The following is a 21,694-nucleotide window of genomic DNA, read 5'->3' on the forward strand; positions in this document are numbered from 1 at the left end:
CAAACGCAGGAAAACGCTCATCTTCTAAATATTTGTGAATTATGGTATGAGACTATGACCTCAAAAATGTCTCGAAGTCCCCCCCCCGCAATATAATTTGCAGTTATACTGTGGCATTTCTGGATCACACACACACACACACACACACACACACACACACACACACACACACACACACACACACACAAGCTGAAAATGGGACAACATTTGTATCAGGCATTTGATCTTCTGAACTAACTAATTATGGTGGCTCGGGAAACACAAAGTGGGCCTTTGAATCTCCTTCTGTGCATCAACAAGCAGCCTTGTAACACGTTGCATCCTTGCTTATCAATCGGCAAAATGCATTTCCATGCTTCCAGTTATGGAGCGGAGAAACACAAGGAGGGGGCGGGGGGGGTTGGGGCGGCTGTCCTGCTTGAAGCAAAGCACATTTGCCATGGCTCATCTTCTTACGCTGCACAATCCCCCGCAACGTGAGTTCATTTCATTGACCAAACCTATGAATTTTGCATTGACCCTTAATGAGAAATAAACGCGTGTCAGACACGGTACCGTTAAAGAAAAAAACAAAAAACAAAAAAAAAAACCCAACGAAACCCTGACTTAATAATCCAATGACTCTTGCTAGATGGTGAAATGATTCACGAGCAGTTCACTAATCTCTCCTCACGCAATCGGCGGAAAATGATAGACAAGTCTGGAAAATGAAGCTCAGGTTTTTTTAACTTCAGCATTAACATGGCTGAATCACAAGCCGTGCTTCCTGTTTTCGGGGTCAGAAATAGCACGGCAAGAGCCCTCGTTTGATAAAAGTCAACTTTTTGAAAGACTGAAACTCGCCCCTGCGTTCCAGAGACAGAAAAAATGGTTTGACATCATTAAATTCCCAAGATATAAATAGCCAAAAAGCAGTGACTTAAAAAAAACGGCTGAGTGAGGACACTGTGTGCAATGATGAGCATGTTTTGGTTCACCGTTGATTTTAGTAGCACTTTAAAACGGTACGTTAGTCTCGCAGAGCCATCTGCAAGGATGGAGCCCACGCTGATTTGATGGCTTCAAGACTTCTATCCATCCATCCATCCATCCATCCATTTTTGAATTTTAACAATTAATCATTTTCATCATTTCCAATTCACCTACCACCAATGCTTTTGGAATGCGGGAGGAAACCCGGAGAAAGCCCACGCAGGCACAGCGGGGGAATCTCCCTCCCTCCCTCCCGGTCCAGGCTTAATAATGATACAGGTGAAAAACGTGGGTGTTGCAATGGGGGGGGAAAAAAACCCCCAAAAGCAAACCGCAGAGTAAGCCCATGAAACTTCCCTGCTAAAACAAATTGTATGATATCCTCCCTCATCCACTGAAGTGGAAACGCTCCTGTTGCAAAACACAAAACCAGTGGACTTCCTTCCCTAAACAACAAATAGGGGATTCGACATTGTAGCGGGCCACGCACGCGACTTGTCACAGCGGCAAGTTCCAGCGTGGTCAAGTTTTGACAAAGAGTCGACCTGCTCAGAGCGCAACCGTGGCCGAGTTGCTGCTTGGCATTATTATCTAAATGGGCACTCAAAGGTAAGATTCATTTTTAGATTTCAAGCCTTCTTTTGTTTATTCTTCCATTATGTATCCTTTTCTTTCTATTTTTTTTTTGCTTGTTTCTCCCCCCCCCCACCCCCCCAGTTTAACATTAATCAGAGCCTCGGTCGCTATGTTGTGTTTGTCAGTGCAACAATCCAACACCCTGACAATTAGCAACACAATTCTTGTGTGTCTGCGCCAGACATACACTCAGAGCGCATTTGACTCCATTCCCATTCTCGGTGGGGGGGTCAAAGAATTTAGTCAGACAGTACGCTGCCGGAAGTCAGCGTCCGGCCTTTAGCCAGCAACAATACTCTGATGAATCGGGCGAAACCCATCACCGCTATTCTTTGTCTGTTTTTATTTGCCGCTATATGGAAAACGTGTACATTTCCAAGGAAAGATGAACCAAAACCAAATTCAAGACCCATTGCAGGCAAAAGACATTGAGCATTAGCAGTGAGATGCTATAAATTTTTGGAGCCTCATCGCCCAGCGTAGCAAATCCATCCAGAAAGAAGTTTAACACGGTTGGCTTAGAAGAAGACACACAGCGGGCAGTGCCGTTTGAAAATCGTAACTCTTTTGACCCGGACTTTTCAAAGCCATCAACAAACTATTGTCGGATGAACGGGTTCAGCTGCAAAGCCTGCGGGCCAAATGAAAAATCATTCCTTTTGTTCGTGCATGTTTTGGGAATGTGGGAAGAAAGCAAGAGTACCCGAAGAAAATCCAGGCCCACACCGGGAGAAGGCAGCAGTCCGGAATCGAACCCTCGTCCTCTGCACTGCGAGGCGGTCGTCCACCGTGCCGGCCAAAGCTAGAATATATTTGATACATCGATATAGATGTATCCGTAGTGATTGTCAATTTTCACATTGAACTAGAAGGACCAGAGAGAAAAGAAGGCTTTGAAAAGTGAGCATTCACGTCGATAAATGTGTCACATTGTGACGAAAAGCAATCAGCGAGATGAACAACAGGAAAATTTGAGTTGATATGCAATTAGCCAAGGAATTAAGCAAATGCCAGCGCAAAATGTAACGCTTTGTTTAAACGGCGAGCTTTGCGGTTGTCGCTACATAAACAGAGAGGAACAATTTTGTCTCCGTCGAAATATAAATACCGCTATATCAACGGAGAAATAAGTTAATCAATCAATCAATCAATCAATAAATGCATCCGCTCAAGACATGCAAAGCCTGTCCAAGCCCCCTCTCCCAACACATTGGCACTATGAGGCCATTTCTTTTATTTCTGCCGCCTGTAAAACATTTGGGTTGGACATCAAAAGATAAACACGAGACGAGAGATCAACCACCTGCAATTGATTTCCAATGATGATGATTTCGTCTTTGTTTTATTGCTATCTTGACAAAACTAGGAGGTAAAAAAAAATGTTGGCATTAACTTCTTAGGTTTGGTATTTTAGTCTTTTTTGGCTTCCCGCTGGCAATTTAAAAAAAAACAAAAAACAAAAACACAGATTTCCCAAGTTTATCACGGAGACGCGATGTTCTTTCAAGTAGAACAAGTAGAAGCTTTGTTTTCCAGCTGCATTTGAAGGCACGTTGGGAGATCCGTTGCCATCGTCATCTCGGTTCATCAACAGCCTGCCGCGCATGTGATGGCGTACGTGGCATCAAAAAGGAAGGATGTCAAAAGGTTGGTCGGCGCTGCAGACACTCAGCGTCCACAGAGTTCAGGGTAGGTTGTCCCAATGTATTGAAACGAGACGAGCCATTGGATAAATGCCGCTTTTGTCCCGCCCATCGGACGCTCGGCGTCTCTGGGAGTCTAAAGGACAGTGGCCGTTTATGGGCTGGACCGGGACGCTCAGCTTTTCTGCGTGATGATTGGATGGCCTGTCAGAGGCCGAATCTTCTTTTTGATTGACAGAGAAACAAGCCAATCAGCGATCTTTTACCAATCTAAAGGTTCTTCAATTTTTTTCTTTGTATTTGTCAATATTTTGGGGATGTTATATGTTAAAAATTATTCTAACATGTCTTTCTGTCTCGTGCTCTCCGTGCTGAAAGACAAGTGCTCCAAAACGGACTTCTCTGCTAAGTATAGAAGCGTATGTCGAAAGCCTAAAATGTGATTTAGCTCGAGGTAATTATCCCCCTCTGCCTTCCCTGCGCCCCCGAAAGTGCGTTGTGTGTGGCTCGTTTACCGCCGCCTCGCACTCCTTGCAACAAAAAAAGAGATCGCCTCCTGCAGCTTGATCGCTTGGTCCCATTCGAGTGGACCGGAGAAATGCATTGGATGTGTGCAGGGGAGGAAATCTAAAAAAAAAGTCCTTGGGAATGTTATCGAAAAGTACAGATGATTGGCTGTGAAGGTAGCCTGAGAGAGAGGTCAACGCCCTCTTGAGTAATCCATTTTCATATTTGGGACACGAAGCAGAGCATCTAATCGCATTTGCTTCACATCCCTGACATCTCCATTGTTTTTTGGTTTTGGTTCCAGACGCTTTTAGAACGAATGCACAAAAATATGTTTACAATGTTATTTTCTATAGTTAAAAAAAAAGCCTGAAATACGAAAATCTTTTCATAGAGTGGAACAGGGTGTAACGGAAATGTTCAGCAGTAGCATTCGTGAAATGGTGTTAAATGGTGCCAAGGGTGTGCCAGAAGGGGGCAGCGTGCGATCGGTTCCCGCTCGACGACGATGTGAACGTCGGTGTGAATGGTTGTTCTTCTCTATGTGGGCCCTGCGACCGACTGGCGACCGGTTCAGGGTGTAGGGTTAGGCTCCGCCCACCGCGATCCTGTTCAGGATAAGCGGTGTCAAAATGGATGGATGGCAAGAGCGAATGGTAGCAACAATCTCATGTGACACCCGGGCATTTTGTTTTTTTTTTTGGTGGTGCCGAACGAGCACCAAGTTTTGGTTTTGGTGGAAAAGGGCTTTTGAGAGATCTCAGCCGGAATGACCAAAAATGGACTTTTAAGATAACAGAAGATAACAAAAACAAAAGTGTTGACAAACTTTAGCGGCGGCCCGGTAGCCCAGTGGTTAGCACGTCGGCTTCACAGTGCAGAGGTACCGGGTTCGATTCCAGCTCCGGCCTCCCTGTGTGGAGTTTGCATGTTCTCCCCGGGCCTGCGTGGGTTTTCTCCGGGTGCTCCGGTTTCCTCCCACATTCCAAAAACGTGCGTGGCAGGCTGATTGAACATTCTAAATTGTCCCTAGGTGTGAGTGTGAGTGTGAATGGTTGTTCGTCTCTGTGTGCCCTGCGATTGGCTGGCAACCGGTTCAGGGTGTCCCCCGCCTACTGCCCGGAGACAGCTGGGATAGGCTCCGGCACCCCCCGCGACCCTAGTGAGGATCAAGCGGCTCGGAAGATGAATGAATGAATGAAACTTTAGCCTTCTTTATGTCGTGTCTGTGTGTGCATTAAACAGGACTATGTTTGTCTCCTGCTCCTTCCAAAATCACGCGTTAACGTTTGGTTCATTGAAAATATTCCACTGCACCGAGCGCCGACACGTGCCTTGCGATTGACTGCTGACCTGTCAGGGGTGGGGAAGCGGCATCTCGGCCAAAGGCATCGAGAATAATCTCCAGCTCATGACAAGTGGGACACAAAATGGATGGATGGATGGATGGATGGATGGAAGCGGAGCTACAAAAATACCCGCATCCGTGCAACTCCAATGTCGTTCGCAATGGATTTTCTCTTAAACGTCATCCCAAATGGTTTGTTTCTTACGTGATTGGGTGCGCTCGGACCGAAGCGCATAGAACTTTGATAGCCTGGAAATGACCCAACATTGAAAAATCATCTAACGCCACGTGCAGACATTTGCGGTGAAACGCCGACCTTTTCTTTGCACTGGAGGCTTCCTGTGAGGAAGAATGGTGCATTTGTATACTTTGACTTTTTTGATTTGGGTGGAAGTTTGAAACAGAGTGAAGGGAGTCTTTTGTTTTTTTCACTGACAGCCCTTTTCTCTCGCAACTTTTTTCATGAAAGTATCTGCAAAGGAAAGCATGCACAGATTAATGATATCTGACATGGATTCTTTATCTTCCCATTTCAATCAGTTTGATTTTCTTACATCACATATAAAACGTGTAAATTAACACTTGGTTACACCGGTTAGCACGTCCGCCTCACAGTGCAGAGGTTGTGAGTTCGAATCTGGCTCCGGCCTTCCCGTGTGTTTTCCCTGTGCCTGTGCGGGGTTTCTGTGGGTACTCCGCTTTTCTCCCACATTCCAAAAAAAACCCAACATGCATGGCAGGCTAATGTAACATTAAATCCGGGTTGTCCAAAAGCTTTTCTCTAAATACATAAAGTGTACTAATATTAGAAATATTGATCAGATCTTCGCTCACTGACAAGCAATGAAACACTATTGTTAGTCACTTGGACAAGTACAAATTCATACAGAGATTGGACAGATGAGATGTGTTTTCTTCTTGGAAAAGGATATTTAATTCTTGCTAATCTTAACCACTGGCCACAGGCAAAGGAGCAAAGACATCTCTTTGTCCACTGCTCTTCCTCTTAAAGAAGTAGTTTGTCCCTCCCGCTCTCTGATCGTGCTCTTCACAACGGCTAAAAAATCTATTGAATAAGTCAAGGTTTGGTGAAGGTTTTGTATGCTGGATAAACAGCGGCTGTTTAGAACCCAAAAAATTAGACGAGTCACGAATTGCTCCTATCTACATTTGTAACGGAGTGATATATTAAGATTATTAAATTATGACGTAAGTGACGCAACAGCTGACTCCAAAGCAAAGCGCATCACTCAGGGGGCTGCGGCCATCCCTGTTGGACTCCACCAGCCTCCACCTAAAAAGGTTTTTTCTTTTACAAATCCAGAAACATCTTTCAAAAGACGCTGATGATGATTCAATATATTCTTCCATGAAAAAACAAATTATTAAAGTATTGGAAAAAAAAATTGAACATTCTCACATTTTTATGAATGCGTCGAGCAGATCTCAGAAATGGAGGACCACCTCTAGATTGCTCAGTAGACGACCCAGCTTTCATGCTGCATCCAGGATTTTTTCCCCCCCACGGTCTTTCTATCCCACCCATGATTTAAATTGATGTTCCCGTGTGAATTACCGTCAAACTGTAAACACCACATTTGAACGAACCACTGTGCAAAGAAACGTTTTTGGGGGTTTTGTTTTTTTTTGCGTACATTTCCTGTATAATAATGGGCAGCATTTTTCACAACCCCGATTTGTTCAGTGGCTATGTCAGCGCTGTTGGACAGTCGGCGTTGGTGCGGCTGGATGGATGGCCGCTGAAGTTGAGGATGAGGAGAGAGGAGCGTTGGCGAAGAGCGCCGATGCGTATTTGGAACCGTGAGTCGCCGCTTGGAATTGAAATGGATTTCTATGGGACAGGAGAAGTGAACCAATCTCTTTTTTCGTCAATGGATGCTACAGCTTCTTGTTGACTTTGAAACTTAGCTTGCAGCCGACGTGTGCACATTTTGAGCATGACGTCTCTGATCCACTGGTTAAAGGACACTTTGATTCTCTCCTCTTTCATCTCAAACCGCTTCAAACAACAAAGCGTGTGACGGAAAAGTGGTTAGGACTGCACGACTGTCCGTCCGTGTTTTATGTTATGTGTTGTGTTTATTATTTTACTTGATGTTAACTGTTTTGTAAAGCGCTTTGTTACGGCTGCCGCTGTTGTGAAAGCGCTATATAAATCAGCATGTACTGTATTGTATACATCAGAAAATATCCCGTGGCACACCCTATTTTAGTTTGTGATGATTTAACGTAGCGACGCTCCTCAGGCCATTTCAGCGGGTGTAAGATGCTTATTGACTGTAGTGACCGATGTGACTGTCGATAGAGGGACCAGGCATTTTATAGTCATGTTGCATGCAAAGATCTTGTGAAGGGCTCCATTATTTTTTATTTTTTATTTTGCTAAAAGAGGGACAGTAACTCAAAAGTAGAAAAAAACAAATAAACCATTACGACTTACAAGTCCAACGGGGGCGTCTTTTTCAATCACACGGCAGCATAGGTTTCTGCGCACTACTGCATTTGTATTGCCTCATCGTCACTACTCTCAGGTCAAAACGTTCTCGGGCTTTGCCATCTTCACACAATTGGCTCTCAGTAAATGTTTGGAAAGATGACATGCCCCCAAGTGAGGCTTGTCGATACAGGAAGTCGCTCGGACGATAAGAATAGATCTATTTCTTTTCAGGGGTTGAGGAATGACGCTCTACCCCTTCAAAATGTTACTGGTCCTGAAGGCAAAGCCTGAAACGTGGACCCACGTGCTCTCTTTGAGAAGGTAATAAACTTGTGCCTCACAAAGATTCTGTGAAGAAAGTGAGAGCTTATAGGGGCTAAAAGAGACATCCTTTGTTCACAGTTCCCTCCACAGCCAAAGGTTGGGTTGAGGGAAAAGGCCACACTGCAGAGGGAACTTAAAGGAAGACTTGGCTACGATTTGACAATGAAGGCTTTCTTGGTTTTCATCAGCCACTGTTGTGCCGCAGGGCGCCTCCACCGAGTTTGTATTTGTCTCCCCCAGATCATTTTCCAATAATCCAAACAAAGATGGCCTGTGTGAGTTGTCGTGACATTATATGAGATGACATGGTAGACCTGTCATCTCATAGCTTCATATGGTGCCCAAGTTCACACGAATAAACCGACGACGCATCAACACGCTGCTTGAGTCGTTCAAATCATCAAAGCGCTCGGTGAGCGACCAATCGCGGCTCACCTGTCCTAGCCCCAAGGAACAGGCGAGGTCATTTTCCGACAAGTGGCAAAATCGGGTGGATTTTGCCGCTTAATTCACCTTCTACGGGCATAGTATTTATCAGAATGCTATCTTCAGACGCGTGGAAGGCGCAGTGACCAGATTATTGTTCGGAACATTTGTAACTTGACTTTCCCATCAAAGGAGACATTGTGTTTTTTATTCTTTAAAAAAAAATTCAAAATTGTTCCCACGCCCTGATGAGCGTGTCTGTAACGTGTTTTTGTCAGAATATTTCAAGGATGACATTATCGCATGATTAATCCAACCATAATTCTTCAAATGAGCTCGTTTTCTGATTCTGATTCTGATTTTAGGGGGCCGGCCCTTGTCATGCATGTGGGCAAGGCCTCACCCCACCCCGAGTGGCCAATGGTGAGTCTGGCTGCTCAGCCCAACATTCAAGTGCCATGTTGCGCCGATATCAGAAGCTAACGCTTGTAACACGAGTAGCTAATGTTAATCTGTATCAATACTGTCGACCCTTTTACGCAACAATGCTTAGTTTCCAGCCCCCTATTTTAGGGCTCGCACGCAAACGGAAAACCCACAGAGAAGAACTGTCCATCGGTCAGCAGTCTCCTGATGTCAAGTTTCGTGAACAAGGTCCTAAGAAGGAAACGTGTTCATTACATCGACGCAATGGAACCGGTCGTCCATGGTCAATATGTAGAAAAAGTGAAGTTGGTTAGAGGGAAAGATGACCTCGGATAAGCTTTCCAAATCAGATCGGTCACATGAAGCCATTTTGTTTCTCAAAGAGAGCAGTCGCAAAATTGTGAATGACTCGGTTGTAAACAAGAGTGCATACGCGGACAGGGCGGGACTTTGATGTGACTTTGTGTGTGGTTGGGTGAAAAATATTTGCTGGACACAGCAAAGCTTAGTTGTTTTTGGGAGACGCAGTACGTCGATCGCTACTTTAATGGTGGGAAACGTTCCTGAAATTGTTTTAGCGTACGTCAAAGAAGTCTTTCAAGCTAGCTTAGCTTGCTAGCCGCTGACAAAGATGCTTGTTTGCAACATCTTGCTCAGTTGATGTCAAGTGTGAGTGTCAAATGTTGCGATTATCAGATCAAAAGTTGTGCCAGACGGTTATTTTGAAGGGTCACGTCGACCTCGAATTAACATTTACCGATATCAAGTGATCAAACCTATCCTTCACCGCTTCTCCTCCACATCGAGAGGAGCCAGATGAGGTGGCTTGGGCATCTGATTCGGATGCCTCCTGAGCGCCTCCCCGGTGAGGTGTTCTGGTCATGTCCCACCGGGAGGAGACCCCGAGGAAGACCCAGGACACGCTGGAGAGACTATGTCACCCAGCTGGCCTGGGAACGACTCGGGATCCCCCGGGGAGAGCTGGAAGAAGTAGCTAGGGAGAGAGAAGTCTGGGCTTCCCTGTTAAGCTGTTGCCCCCGTGACCCGGCCCCGGATAAGCGGTAGATAATGGATGGATGGATGGATGGATGGAGCTATCCTTGAATTTTTGGAATGTTTTAAGTGGTCACGTTGACGATTTGAAAGGCATCGTGCTGGTGTTCTTTCACTCAACTGCTTCATTCGGGTTAACAGTCACAGAGAAGGATTTCGTCGTGCCAATCAAACAATTTGGAGCAACCGCAAACAGCACGGGTAATGTTGGACTTGGTGGCCATTTCGCCCCTGTAATTTCACTCACTCGGCCGTTCACCTCGGAACCAGTCTGCCTCAGCACACGACATACACTTCTACTCTTCTACTCTTGAACATCATTGGCTAAGAAGCCGAGTGTGTCGGCGCGGGGATATTTTGGTTCCGTTATGTAACAGAAGGGTGGCAGCGCAAAATGGCTCTCTCACAGAAACATTGCCTAATTGCATAAACATGCTCTCGATGTTTGGCTCTTGAAGAAAGGTATTTGTGCACTCATCAAGCAAAGTCAGGTGGGATCAGCTCCAGCTCGCCCCGCCATCCTCGTGAGGACAAAATGGATGGACGGATAAGTGGTCCCCAACCTTTTTTGTGTCACGGACCAGTTGAGACATGTACCGGCAACCATTTTTTTCCTTCATTGCTTTTAAATTGCCAGTTTTCAAGCACTGGTACTGACAACAAAGATCATTCTAGAGCAATTCAACCTTTTATGAACATTTGATTTCTTTTCATTCATTAACACACAGGACATTTTCTTTTTAAAAAATGAAAGCTGGTAAAAGCCAAGCCTCTTTGCGTCCCTGAAATAGGACACGGAATGACTGCCTGTTCAAGGAAGACCTCGAACTGGCCCATGAAAGCGCATTCACTCGGTTGTTTGAACCGTTGTTGTCATGCTCCGTGTTTTTTGGTCATTATTGTGTTGGACGCTAAAGCAGTCAACAGGTCCTGACCGAGATATTATCAACTTTGTTTTCTTTGGTGAGAAAATCCTCCCTCCGCCAAAGCACCCACAGGGCCTCTTTTTCCGCCACACATGCTTATTTGTGAACAGAAGCCTAATCGTGCACATCCATTATTGTTTCTCACAATAAATAAAACCCAGATTGATTCTATCTGTTCTTCCATCTTAATTCCATTATGTATACCGACCGACCCAGTCCGATTCGGTTCAGCATGTTTCCATTACAACAGTTTTGAGACCACGGTCAATAGTTCGTCCTAAAAAAATCAATCAATAAAATTTACTGTCACAGATTAGACGTCAAACCCCACATTAATGCTGTAAATATGACGAAAGATGTCTCTCGCCCTGTTGTGAGGGAGGAGGATGAGAAAGTGATTTATTCCCCCACCCCCTCAAAAAATATATATAAACACCTGTTTTTATGCACAACCCCCCCCCCACCTCCCTCAAACGTAGTTCACCTTTAAACAAAGCCCCCGCAAAATGTTTAACAACTGTGAGTGCCTTTTTTTTTTTTTAACTTGCCGTACATTCATGTTTTGGTATGTGTGGTTTGTAGGAGAACAGTCGCACTCAGTTGTCGTCCTGATAATAAGAACAAACAATGTTCTATACTTGATGAGCAGAACGAAAGAATAAATGTTAGTTTGCCCGAAGCTAGCTTCAGTTCGCAGACTACTGGCCAAATCATAAAAAGACTTCTTTGTGAGCTGAAAGCGGTGACGTCAAACGGGCTCCCATAAAGACATAAATTCATAGTTTAGCGAGAACAACACAGCAGTGGGAGGATTAGTCGCTGTGTCCTCCTCCATTTTTTTTAACTTGCATAACTAATGAGCCTTAAATCCTTGATAACTTAGCCAGGAAGGCTGACTGCTCCCCCATTTAAACGTGCTAGGCAAACGGCATAACTTGACAACATAAGAGTGAATGTAGCTAACGTGCCTTTTAAAAAAAAAAAAAAAATTAAACATACATTTTCCAAACAAATATCATGTTGGAGATGCTTGAATACAGTCACTACCAGGTAAGATGGCTGAGTCTTTTACCGTTGATCGTGTGGATTTTTTTTTTCTTAAATGGCGCCATGGATTTTGTGCAGAGCAGCTTCATTCCAACTGCTGATGTAAAGTGAATGGCGTCGCTCTACTTAGTCAATGGCATTTATTTATTTGTTTTACACGGCTTTTTGAGAGTTTTGTGTAACTAGTCAGTGATCATGTGACATAACGTTTTCCCCTCGATGAGGATTTCCAGTGGGGTCCAAAAACTTCAATTTCCAATCCAATCCTGGATTCGAACTACTCAACTGGGCTACCGCGGTACCAGCGAAACACGCGTACGGTTCAAAATTCAAAATCTGGAAAAATGGGTGAAACGTGTCAATAGTGACAATGACGACGAGTATTTCATGACGACGGCATATCGTGATCCTTAAGGCATGTTAGCCAAATGGTTCTCTCTCCTACTTCACAGTTCTATGATGGGGGGGCTTCCTCTTATGTGGCGTTTGTATGTTCTCCCCATGCTCGCGTGGGTTTTTTCTCCTCCCACATTCCGGAAACCATCAAAGTTCTGTTCACCGAAGACTAAAAAATCGGAGCGGATGTGAACTTGAGTAGTCGTTTTGGCTATTTGACTTTTTTCCCCCCAAAATCTCCACCTAACCTATGCAGAGGAAAAGCAGCGTCGAAAATGGACGGACATGTGGATGGATTATTATTGTGCTGAGAACCTCGGGGTTGTGCTGCCCCCCCCCCCCAAATAATTATTTGTGATTTATGGAGGGATGCTTAAAGCCTGAGTCCAAAGCCTACCCTTTCTAACATTGAGGCCCGTCTTTTGTTCGCGTAGGTGCAATCCCATCTGGAAAATCCCAGCAAGTACCACATCCAGCAGAACCAAAGGCAGCAGGTGAGACAGTATCTGTCCACTACCTTGGGAGGCAAAGCCGGCGGCCAGTGCCCCGGCCAGCCGGCCGAACACGGCATGCCACCCGGGCTCGGCAGCAGCGCCCCCAACAGTCCCATGGCTCATCTCACCCTCACCTCAAACTGTGAGAAAGAGGTACGCGTAACAAAAAGTCATGACTTTCATTACGTTTGGGTGACTCGACGGCGTTTTTTCTCAATTGGGAGCATTTTATTGACTTATCTATTTATATTGAACGTCATGAAACGCGCTCTTGTTTTTTTTTCATGTCACACAGATGGATGAAGTTATTGACGATATCATCAGCATGGAGTCAAGTTACAACGAAGACGTTCTTGGACTGATGGATCAAGGGCTTCAACTTAACAGCGCGGTAATTGCAACCTGCTTTTCTCACTTCAGCCGTGTCGTTGACTGCCCATATTTTCAGAAATAAGCGAGTCAATTTGATCAAGAATGCGTCTGACAATTCTCAACCATTTTCTCTCAAGCTACCAGTGTCTGGTAATCTTCTGGAAGCATACGGCAACCAAGGACTGCCCCACCCGGGCCTCGCCATCAGCAACTCCTGCCCACCAAACATCAAAAGGGAATATACAGGTAAAATGATAAAAAACAGACAAAGCTGTATTTCCACGACGAATACATTCTCCCAACATTCCATGGGTAATTATGGACTTGTCCGATCATTGAAAATCCCTGTGATCACGATTGAGAATTACAGCAGGGGTGTCCAAACTTTTTCCATTTTAGGGCCGCATACCTGAAAATACAATGATGCAAAGGCCACTGTAAAATTCTTCAACCTTCATTCATTAAACACGCTAAAATCAGTCAAGCAAAGCCATTATATACTGTTAACTTTTTCAGGTTACTCTGGAAAACGGTCACATAGTTGCTAAACGTGCGTTAGGGTGGCCAACAGCCCTTTAGCTCACTAGACTAGCGCCGCCCCTGCACTGAAAAGCAGCTGAATCCCATCTCCACATTCTGAAGCAAAACAAGAGCAAAAAAGGAGTAAGATGACCACTCAGGAGTTCATTTGGATCTTTACATGTCTAGAAATGTTGTTCAGAATGTGATTTACAATTTATCAATTGTAGTGGCACCTATTTTTTTTCTCACTCTGCCCACCTGCACCCTCGTTGTTTTTTTTAAGCTAGCTTTGTGGGCCGTGTCAAATGTCATTTTTAATATATGCCGCGGGCCAGTTTCCAAATGACCCCCGGGCCGTAGTTTGGACTTCCCTGCATTAGAGTAACCAACATCCTCATGACGACCCAATTCTTGTTGTCAGTTCATTGCTAACGGTTGGTGAAAACAAATTTTCTTGTCCATTCTTTTTTTTTTTTTAATGACAAGAGTATTGATATTGTGTGCAATTTACAAATGCACAAGATACAAATCTGTGTTTGGTATCAATTATTTACCAAAATCATGACTCCAGCTCCTGGCATGAAGCAAGTACTGGGCAAACCTGGACCCTGTGGCCGGTACGAAAACTATCAGAGATCAGATGGCTTTCCAGTAGGTAAGCAACAGAAAACAAATGCCGAAAGTGGTTGTGGATTAGCATTTGCAGTATTTTGTGAATGACAAAATCGCACACAATATGAACGACTTGAGATGCGCAGTTAACAGCTGCCCACTCATGACCTGCGATTGACTTTTGAGTTTGCCCAGTCCATAGCCTAAATCTCACATTTGTCTTTGCTTCAAAGAGGCTGAGGTTCGCGCGCTGGCCAAAGAACGACAGAAAAAGGACAATCACAACTTGAGTGAGTCTTTTCACATATTCTTGTGATGTGGAGCAAAATGAAAAATGCGTGCTCCAAAAGTTCTATTGATTGACACATTTCGTTTGTACTCCCGATTGTAGTCGAGCGAAGGCGCCGATTCAATATCAACGATCGTATCAAAGAACTCGGAACCCTAATACCAAAGTCAAACGATCCGTAAGTATGACTTGAGAGCGTTCCGGACGCACACGTGTTTTGTTTTTTCTTCACGTTCGACGTGATTTCATTCACTGTCCTCCTCGCATAGCCAAGTGCCCTTAAAGTGGAACGCTTTGTTTGTTCCGAATGGCCATGAAGAATCCTCTCTTGTTCCGGGTCAGCCGGCTCAGCTGACTCTGACTTTGTACCTTTTGTGTCATCTTGCAGGGACATGCGCTGGAATAAGGGCACCATTCTGAAAGCTTCCGTGGACTATATCAGGAAACTCCAACGGGAGCAGCAGAGGACCAAAGAGCTTGAGTGCAAACAGCGCAAGCTGGAGCATACGAATCGTCACCTGATGCTTCGTATCCAGGTGGGTTGCCACGTGCCACTTGCTGCGAAAAACTATTCGCCCTCCTCTCAAACTCGCTCCCCTTTGCCCACTTGAACGTTTCACAATGTCAAACAATAGTGAAATAACAAGTTGTTGTCAGCCATCCAAGTCAGCTCTCATTTTACGCAGCACTGCCCCCTGCTGTGGATTGAATTTGACCTTAAAGTGCCATTGGGCTCACGTTCTCAAAATGAATTTGGCATGAAACTAAAGATATTGCCGAAAGGTAACCATTCGACCGTAACTTACTCACTCCCAAAGACGTGTTTAAACGTCTTTTCAGACTTGGTCCAGAATTGGCTGGTACCGAATGAGTTAATGGAAGAGATTTCTCCGAATTGTGCTATTTGTCATTTGGGAATTTCATTTGCGGCAGAGAACTTCCATTTTCAAGTACAAATACGTGGGTGAAAATCCTTTGCAAAGCTGCAACATGTTCATTTGCCTTTGCTGTGGCCTGACCTCTGCCCGATCGAGGACACGTTTTTTTTTTATTGACCGCAAGAGATTTTCGAGGTGCCTCTTCCTGTCAGACTGAAAAGGGGCAGAGGGATGTCCTTTGCATTTATTTGTCTTCTAACATGTAATACATCTGTCTATTTATTTGGGTCTGCACCGAAATATGTAAAGCAAGATTATTATTAATCTTATAATAATTATTATATAATAATAATAATTAATAATTATTAATCTGAACGATTATTACTAATTAATAATAATATAATAATTAATTATTATTAATTAATAAGCACTCATATTATCGAGTATGCGGAACGAAAACGAAGTCATGTGAATGGTGTAATTGGCGGCCGACTCGTCTTCAGTTCCGATGTTGAAAGAAGACGCTCAGAGATCAACAAATGCAAATCATTTTTCAGTTCCGCCAAGACACGATGGCAGCTGACGGCTTTAAGCCTCAAATTTTTTTTTCTCGGCTCCAAGCCGTGACCTGATTTAAGCGGCCGCGGCAATTTTGCCATTGCGCTGACCGTCTCCTATTTGGGCTTTGGCACAGGAGTTGGAGGTCCAAGCCCGCGCTCACGGTCTCACCGTCGTCTCGTCCCCGTCGGTGTGCACCTCAGAGATGATGGGTCGGGTCATCAAGCAGGAGCCCCTCCTCGATGACTGCGCTTCGGAGCTCTACCGTCACGCCTCGGCTCCTGACATGTCCCCTCCGACCACGTTGGACCTCAACAATGGCACCATCACCTTTGACCCCATTCCCAGCGACACTGGGGATTCTGGCCCGTACGGAAACCCCAGGACCTGTAAAATGAAGGAGTTGGTCAGGGATAATACATTGTCACCCATTTCCCCAAGCGACCCGTTACTATCCTCCATGTCTCCAGACGGCGCGGTTAGTGCCCACCACAGTTCGAGTTCTAGAATGGAGGACAAGGGGTGTCCCTGTTAGCTTAGCCTTGCGCTCACCGACTTTGCATTTGTCGCTTCTCAGCAACGAGGCACACATTTTCATGAGCCATCAAAATGGTCTTTTTGGATTATAAAACGTGTGGCTCCGTTTAGAGCAGGGATGCGCAATTTGCTGTCCTGGAGAGCCCCCCGATTGCAACAACTAGGGTCATTCATTATTAGGCTTCTGCAAAGCGTGCTGATCATTTGAATCAGGTGCGTTGGAGCAGGGAGACATCTCAAACGAGCTGGATAGAGGCTCTCTGGGACCGGGGACTTGGCCACCCCGCATTTAGAGCAAGATAAGGTACGCTGGTTTAATTCCACTGCTGCCCCGCAGCAAACAGGCACCGGTTGCGATCTGGGTTGAAACCACGGCTTATACGGCCTTTCTGGGCCTTTGTTGTCCCTTTTCCACCGGTTCCGGGCCACTGGCCAGGTTAGCACCAGCTCTTTCTTTTTCCACCAACCGAAAATAGGCTGGAGCTCTGGTGCTTGAAACTGGTCTTTAAGCATAGGTGTCAAACTCGGGTCCTGGGGGGCCGCTGTCCTACATGTTTTTCCAAGTCTCCCTGTTGCAACACACTTGATTCAAATGATCAGATCATCACCAAGCTCTGCAAAGGCCGCACATTGAACCTGTTCATTTGAAGTTATTGTCTGTATATTTTGTTATTGTTTGACTTCAAATGTTATCAACACAAGTGGGGAAGAAGTTCCCTTTCATTCTGTATGTATTGTATTGTATTTGAAGTTGCATGCCTTTTACCCAATGATGCTGTCAGAATGAGACTTTCAACGCCAGGTCTTTTTGCTCCGAAATCAATTCTGGAAGCAAAATGTGGAGACTTTTGACACTTCTGGAATTTACAGTGTATCACTAAAAGCATCACTTGTGCGCAGGTCTGCGTCCGCGCCGTTTGATTGGTCTGATTATTTTAATTTTATTTTGTTGTCGTACACCGTCTTCGAGTGTTTAAAGTGAGGCTCCAGGAACTTCTCCGGCATACCTTGTTTTCACAAGAAATTCTTGGATAGCTGGTTTTGAAATCAGATGGCAATGAAAATAGTTTGCTCAACTGTTGTTCACTTTATTTTAAAAAGGAGCGTGGGCGAACGCTAGGCTGCGGCTTGTGGCATCTCACCATTATTCATTGAGCATTTTTATACATTTAATCCACAAGAAACATGACATATGCACGTAAATTGCTTTTGCCGGACACATAAAATAATTTGGTAATAATTTCTCGTCTGACTCCTGTAGAGATAATCTGACGAGTGGTCAAGAAAATAAACTTGATGTGATGCTTCGAGCCTTATTTGATGTATACCCCTCCCACCCCCCCAACCGATGCACAATTCTACAGAAGCACATTTGCATGTGCTTGCTTGTTTTTTTTTCGTGACCTTAAAAACCTTCGAAAAAGGAGGCCTCAAGTCCACCTGGAACGCTGTACTCGGTGTAGGTAGCGCTTTTAGCCAGCAGATGGCACCCTAAGGAAAGGTTCCATTCTACGAGGCCAAACGTTTATTCAGTTATTCAGCAAGTGAAGGAAATGAAGCACTCGACTTTTTGGAGAGAAGGGGCATTGTTCTCTAACATCAGAATTTTCTTCTCTTCAGAATCCTTTTTTAAAAATTGAATTGAATACAAATTTATTGTCAATTCAATTTTTAATTATATTGTGGGTTGTTATTGCTCATTTTCAACAAATCTTGATGATAGTAATGACTTCGTCCCAAACGCTATTCCTCACAGTTGTCAATTTTGTTATCATTTCTGTTCCCTCATTTGTCAAATCATTTCTGTTCCCTTTGTTGCTGGTATCAGAACTCGTGATGGCGCCAGTAATGTGGGGCGCAACCAACTTTTTACTTTGAATGTGAGCTGCCAGGTAACACATCTGATTGTCAAGGCAGAATCACTTAGAACTGTTTGAAATGTAAAAAATAAAATACGTGGCTTCATTTAATCTTGTCATGTAAATGCTTTTTTTGATTACTGTATGTAATCTTGAGCGAAACCACTTCATATAGTTCAAGAAATGTGAGCATGCATTCATCTGAAAAGCCACACAAAGTTCAACAGAAGATTCGATTAGGGCACAGGTGTCAAAGCGAAGGCCCGGGGGCCAGATCTGGCCCACCACATCATTTTATGTGGCCCGCAAAACCAAATCAAGCATGTCAAGTTCTATGATACTTGCTAAGGTCTGAACCAAAATTTCAAATTGTCATATATAATCCACAATAACAGTCGTTATTCTTGGCTTCTGATTTTAAAACTAGTTGCTGATCAATTTGTTGCGCACTGTGTAGGTAATATATGGAGGTGATTAAACATCTATATGGTTTCACAAAATTCACCGTCATAAAGGCCCTCCCTCCAAGGCAAACGGTAACAACAATGCATCCCACGGCAAGAATGTGTTTGACACCCCTGAATTAGGGCAACGTCTAACGATATTAAGAGACAGCGTTTCCACTTTTATCCATTTGAAGTGAAAACTTTCTTTTAACGAGTCAAACATTGACTAAGAAAAAAAATAGTATTTTGTTTGTTTTCCTAACCCCCCCCCCCCCCCCCCCCCCCGCCCCAATCTCATAACAATGTGATCTGATGACAAAAATCCTATCAGCTTTACTTTCTTGCTATTTACAAAATTTGTCGGGCTTTATAAATCCGTCAAGTGCAGGGGTGCCCAAACTTTTCGGATCAAAGATCTACCTTTCGATCAACTAACCTCCCGGGATCTACCCCTACCGACACGCGCGCGCGCACACACACACACACGCCATGATGAGAAACAGCCTGAAAGTGAGGCATTAGACGCACTTTTGCAGCCTGTTATCTATCGTAGCTCACACGTACCGTTTTAAAGTGCTTCCCTGGACCCTCCTAGATTTCAATTCTTTGCCAGTGCCCTCGGTGAACTGTACACCAAGCAAACTCTGAATGAGAATAATGACGATAAAAGATAGATCGCAACAGCTCTGATCACAAGCTACAATTGCAGAGTGCTGCTGAGCGCTAACAACTTCCGGTGACGTAATTACAAGCCACCGGAAATTCATGATTTACCTGCTTTATTTTATTTTTTAAATATATTTTTTTGTGTGAAAATAAGACTGATAAGATGATTAGGGTGCAGCGTACATGAACACAAAAAAATATGTTACTAACATGTACAAAGTTTTTTTTTTCTTCTTCTCCTCGACACTCTTCGGTTCTACTTGGGACCCGTCTTAGATCTACAGGTAGATCAGGATCGACGTAATGGGCACCCCTGGTCAAGTGTATCACTGCGACAAGAATTGTGTTGAGTTCCCCGGGATCCCCGCCCTGGGCAGCGGACGGAGAGACGGTGAACCAAGGAGACGGAAAGATGATCAACGTTGCCTTCCTGGCCGCTCTAATAAATGAGTGATGATTCCATAACCCCCTCCTTTGAATCCCTCCATTTGGCGTCAAGTGTCGGGAGAGCAGGCGAAGGATGAGGAGGAAGGAAGACAAAGTTAAACTCATTTCGTGTGCGTGTGTGTGTGTGTGTGTGTGTGTGTGTGTGTGTGTTGCATGCGCGCGCGAGCGAGTTGTAAAGTATATTTTTAGCATCAGTTTCGTTAGCCGAAACGAAGGAGAAGAAACATCCCTCTACGTGTCCCGCCGTCTTGCTGTTGACTACAAAACGTCAAAAGGGATTAGCCGGCTTTTCTCTTTTGCAATCGCATCTCGTTTAAACTCCGCGTGCACCACCGAGTCACGTCCAGGTCTGCTTATAATCGAGCAGGAAAACCCAAGTGTTGTGATTGCATCTTGCCAAGGCGGGTTTGCATCATAATAAACATCCCCTCGTTGCTGAGCTGTCTGGAGGATGCGGAAGCCAAGCCGAGGTCCGACTTGGGAAGGGAGACTTCCTGTGCAGCGGCAAAAAAAAAAACAAAACAAAACAAAAAAAAACCCAACCCAGCCGGTGCCAGCAGCCTTGTTTGAACAGCGGAAGACGGCTTTTGGATTTTAGTAAGAGCCGTTAAAAGCCAGCGCGGTGTCAAATGTTCCTTCTCCAACAGGTTTCCTCCAGAGGAACGGCAACACTTCATCAGCAGTTTAGTCCAATTGCCAGTAAACTGCTGTGCCATATGGGCGCCACTCCTGACTACGGGGGCAATCTGTTTAACAGGAGCACGCTGGTAAATAGAGGCCGGTGAAGGGCTGGGGGGAGGAGGGGGGGGGGTATGGGGAAGAAAATGATCAATTACTCACATTACGCACAGTCCTTCAGGAATTTACTTTATTGCTCTGGACATCTGTTTTAATATTGTCATAATGTATAATCAGATGGGGCCTGTTCCAGCCAAGTGGATGCCCCCCCCCCAAAAAAAGCAGCCATAAATGCCCAATTAAAATGCGCAATGACAGCTCTTTGTCCAGCTGCTAAAATAGAATATGTATGCGCGTGGTCTCCTCCACACCATCAAGCATTTTTATTATTCTTGTTTTTTTTTTGTTTTTTTTTCCCCTCCAGGTAGCAACGATGACATGGCTGCAGATGAACTTTTTTTGTGACGAGGTTGGGAATGCTCGACCACACACAGACAGACAGACAGAGACGCGCACCTGCGGCGTGTTAGCGGAGATCTCAACAGTGGAAGCATTCTGAGGAAACGCATCATTGAAGGTAAAAAAAAAGGGACGCGCCCGCCTGGCCGTTCGTGTGTTTTCTCCCACTTGAAACGGGGAAAGGAGACGGCGGGTGAATGTTAAGGAGAGCTTTAGAGAATGCTCTCTTTCTGCCTTTTCCGAGGATTACTGCTCTTTAAGGCAGCAAAAACATCAATGCGGGTTTTATTTAAAGGATGAAGGCATTTTCTCAATGGTATTTGGAAGTGGTATCATCAGGTCTTGAGCGAGGATTAGCGCCGTTAGGCCTCTTTGGGCTGCGTTTTCCTGTCCCGATAAGTCGGATTTCACCTTCAATCTGCGTGTAAGCCCCCCGGGGCTCGGCTCCTCCTTGCCTGCTCCTCTGAGGTCCAACCTTGATCCGGCACAGCCCAACTGAGCCTTCCTGGGCTATCTTGCAGATTTGACCCCCCCCCCACCCCCACAACATTTTGCATCTCCGTTATTTTCCGAGGAATTTTCCCCTCTGTCGCTGTCCCCAGGCCTCGTCCGCATTTATCATGGCAGCCTCACACCAAAGTCACTTGGCAGTCACCTCGACGGGTGTCGGGGGTTAACTACTAAAGTTGTACGTAACTTGGAGCTTTCCATGCGA

General features: G+C 44.9%; 2 protein-coding genes and 1 long non-coding RNA gene across 5 annotated transcripts in view; 2 read left to right on the forward strand and 1 right to left on the reverse strand.

The window, feature by feature from the left end:
* The window catches only part of ctsa (cathepsin A), a 143,125-nt gene that overhangs the window by 61,799 nt on the left and 59,632 nt on the right, over positions 1-21,694 (forward strand). The gene's annotated exons all lie outside the window — the stretch shown is intronic.
* On the forward strand, positions 1,451-16,929 carry mitfa (melanocyte inducing transcription factor a). Of its 3 annotated transcripts, none has more exons than XM_052076114.1 (9): positions 1,451-1,581; positions 12,597-12,809; positions 12,952-13,047; positions 13,166-13,274; positions 14,122-14,205; positions 14,396-14,452; positions 14,554-14,629; positions 14,840-14,987; positions 16,024-16,929. In XM_052076114.1, the coding sequence occupies exons 2-9, from the start codon at positions 12,732-12,734 to the stop codon at positions 16,420-16,422; spliced, it is 1,047 nt and encodes a 348-aa protein (XP_051932074.1). In that variant the 5' UTR covers positions 1,451-1,581; positions 12,597-12,731; the 3' UTR covers positions 16,423-16,929. The 3 variants fall into 3 exon arrangements, with proteins under 3 accessions (XP_051932074.1, XP_051932072.1, XP_051932073.1); XM_052076112.1 differs by lacking the exon at positions 1,451-1,581 and adding an exon at positions 11,362-11,769; XM_052076113.1 differs by lacking the exons at positions 1,451-1,581; positions 14,122-14,205 and adding an exon at positions 11,362-11,769.
* On the reverse strand, positions 12,764-19,859 carry LOC127607652 (uncharacterized). Its single transcript, XR_007964111.1, has 3 exons — positions 19,294-19,859; positions 16,059-16,274; positions 12,764-13,242 (listed from the first exon to the last, which is right to left on the reverse strand). It is a non-coding gene; the product is annotated as an uncharacterized LOC127607652 (long non-coding RNA).

This window comes from Hippocampus zosterae, chromosome 9 (assembly GCF_025434085.1).
Source record: "Hippocampus zosterae strain Florida chromosome 9, ASM2543408v3, whole genome shotgun sequence".
Taxonomy (NCBI): Eukaryota; Metazoa; Chordata; class Actinopteri; order Syngnathiformes; family Syngnathidae; genus Hippocampus; species Hippocampus zosterae.